General features: G+C 57.9%; 1 protein-coding gene across 1 annotated transcript; it reads left to right on the top strand.

Moving 5' to 3' along the window:
* Positions 1-54: 54 nt before the first annotated feature.
* Positions 55-627, top strand: LOC123254268 (lanC-like protein 3; the record flags this gene model as incomplete). Its single annotated transcript, XM_044683314.1, has 1 exon — positions 55-627. A coding segment is annotated over exon 1 (573 nt), but the record flags the coding sequence as incomplete, so codon positions are not given.
* Between the last annotated feature and the right edge of the window lie 305 nt (positions 628-932).

Genomic DNA, 932 nt, shown 5'->3' with positions numbered 1-932 from the left:
GAGAGAGAGAGAGAGAGAGAGAGAGAGAGAAGGGGGAGATCAAGGAGGTGGGACATGGAGAGCAAACGCTGCTTCGCCAACCGCTTCGATGACTACCAGGGCAGCCTGCTAGCTGGGCAGTGCAAGGAGGCGGTGGCGCCCTTGGTCACGGCCACCATCGACCGCATCCTGAAGGAGCTACCTCAGCTGGGGGGCCGAGGGGAATCTAAGGGGGCGGCAGCCCGAGAGAGCTGCTGCCAAGGGGGTCTGTACAGCGGGGTGGCCGGAGTGGCCTACATGCTGTACCACGTCTCCCAGTGCCCTCTTTTCGCCCCGTCCCGGGAGAGCTATCTGCGTTCGGCCAAGAGGCTCATCGACGCCTGCACCCGCGCCGAGGAGTGGGGAGAGCCGGACGCGGACACCCGGGCTGCCTTCTTGCTTGGGGGCGCCGGGGTCTACGCCGTAGCAGCTTTAGTTTACCACGCCCTGGGCCGGCCTGACTATGTGCAGCCGCTGGGCAAGTTCCAAGAGCTGTGTGCCATCTGCGCCCCGGTCTCCTTCCTGGAGTGCGGTTCCGACGAGCTGTTCGTTGGCCGAGCCGGCTACCTGTGCGCTGCCCTGGTGCTCAAGCAGAAACTCTCCTTGGAGGTAAGGATCCCCTTTCTCTCTCCCTGTGCGCCTCCTTCAACTTCCTTTGCTTAGCGCTCAATCTTTATTCTCTTTTTCCCCATCTTTTCCCCTTCCTTTCTTTCTGTTTGCTCCAATATCTGATAAGTCAGTGGTCTCTGACACTCTCATTCTCATTCTTTCCCAATGTCTTGTCACATTGTTTCTGTCTCTGTCTCCGTCCAGCCTCCTTTTCTTTTATTCCTTCTCCAGTTAGCTTTCTTTTCTGGGTCCAGGATTCCTCACTATGAGACTTTGTTAGTATTTTGTTCCTGGCACTGTGGTCA

This window comes from Gracilinanus agilis, unplaced genomic scaffold (assembly GCF_016433145.1).
Source record: "Gracilinanus agilis isolate LMUSP501 unplaced genomic scaffold, AgileGrace unplaced_scaffold18799, whole genome shotgun sequence".
Taxonomy (NCBI): Eukaryota; Metazoa; Chordata; class Mammalia; order Didelphimorphia; family Didelphidae; genus Gracilinanus; species Gracilinanus agilis.
Note: the sequence above shows the minus strand (reverse complement) of the source record. Positions and strands in the feature narration are given on the sequence as shown.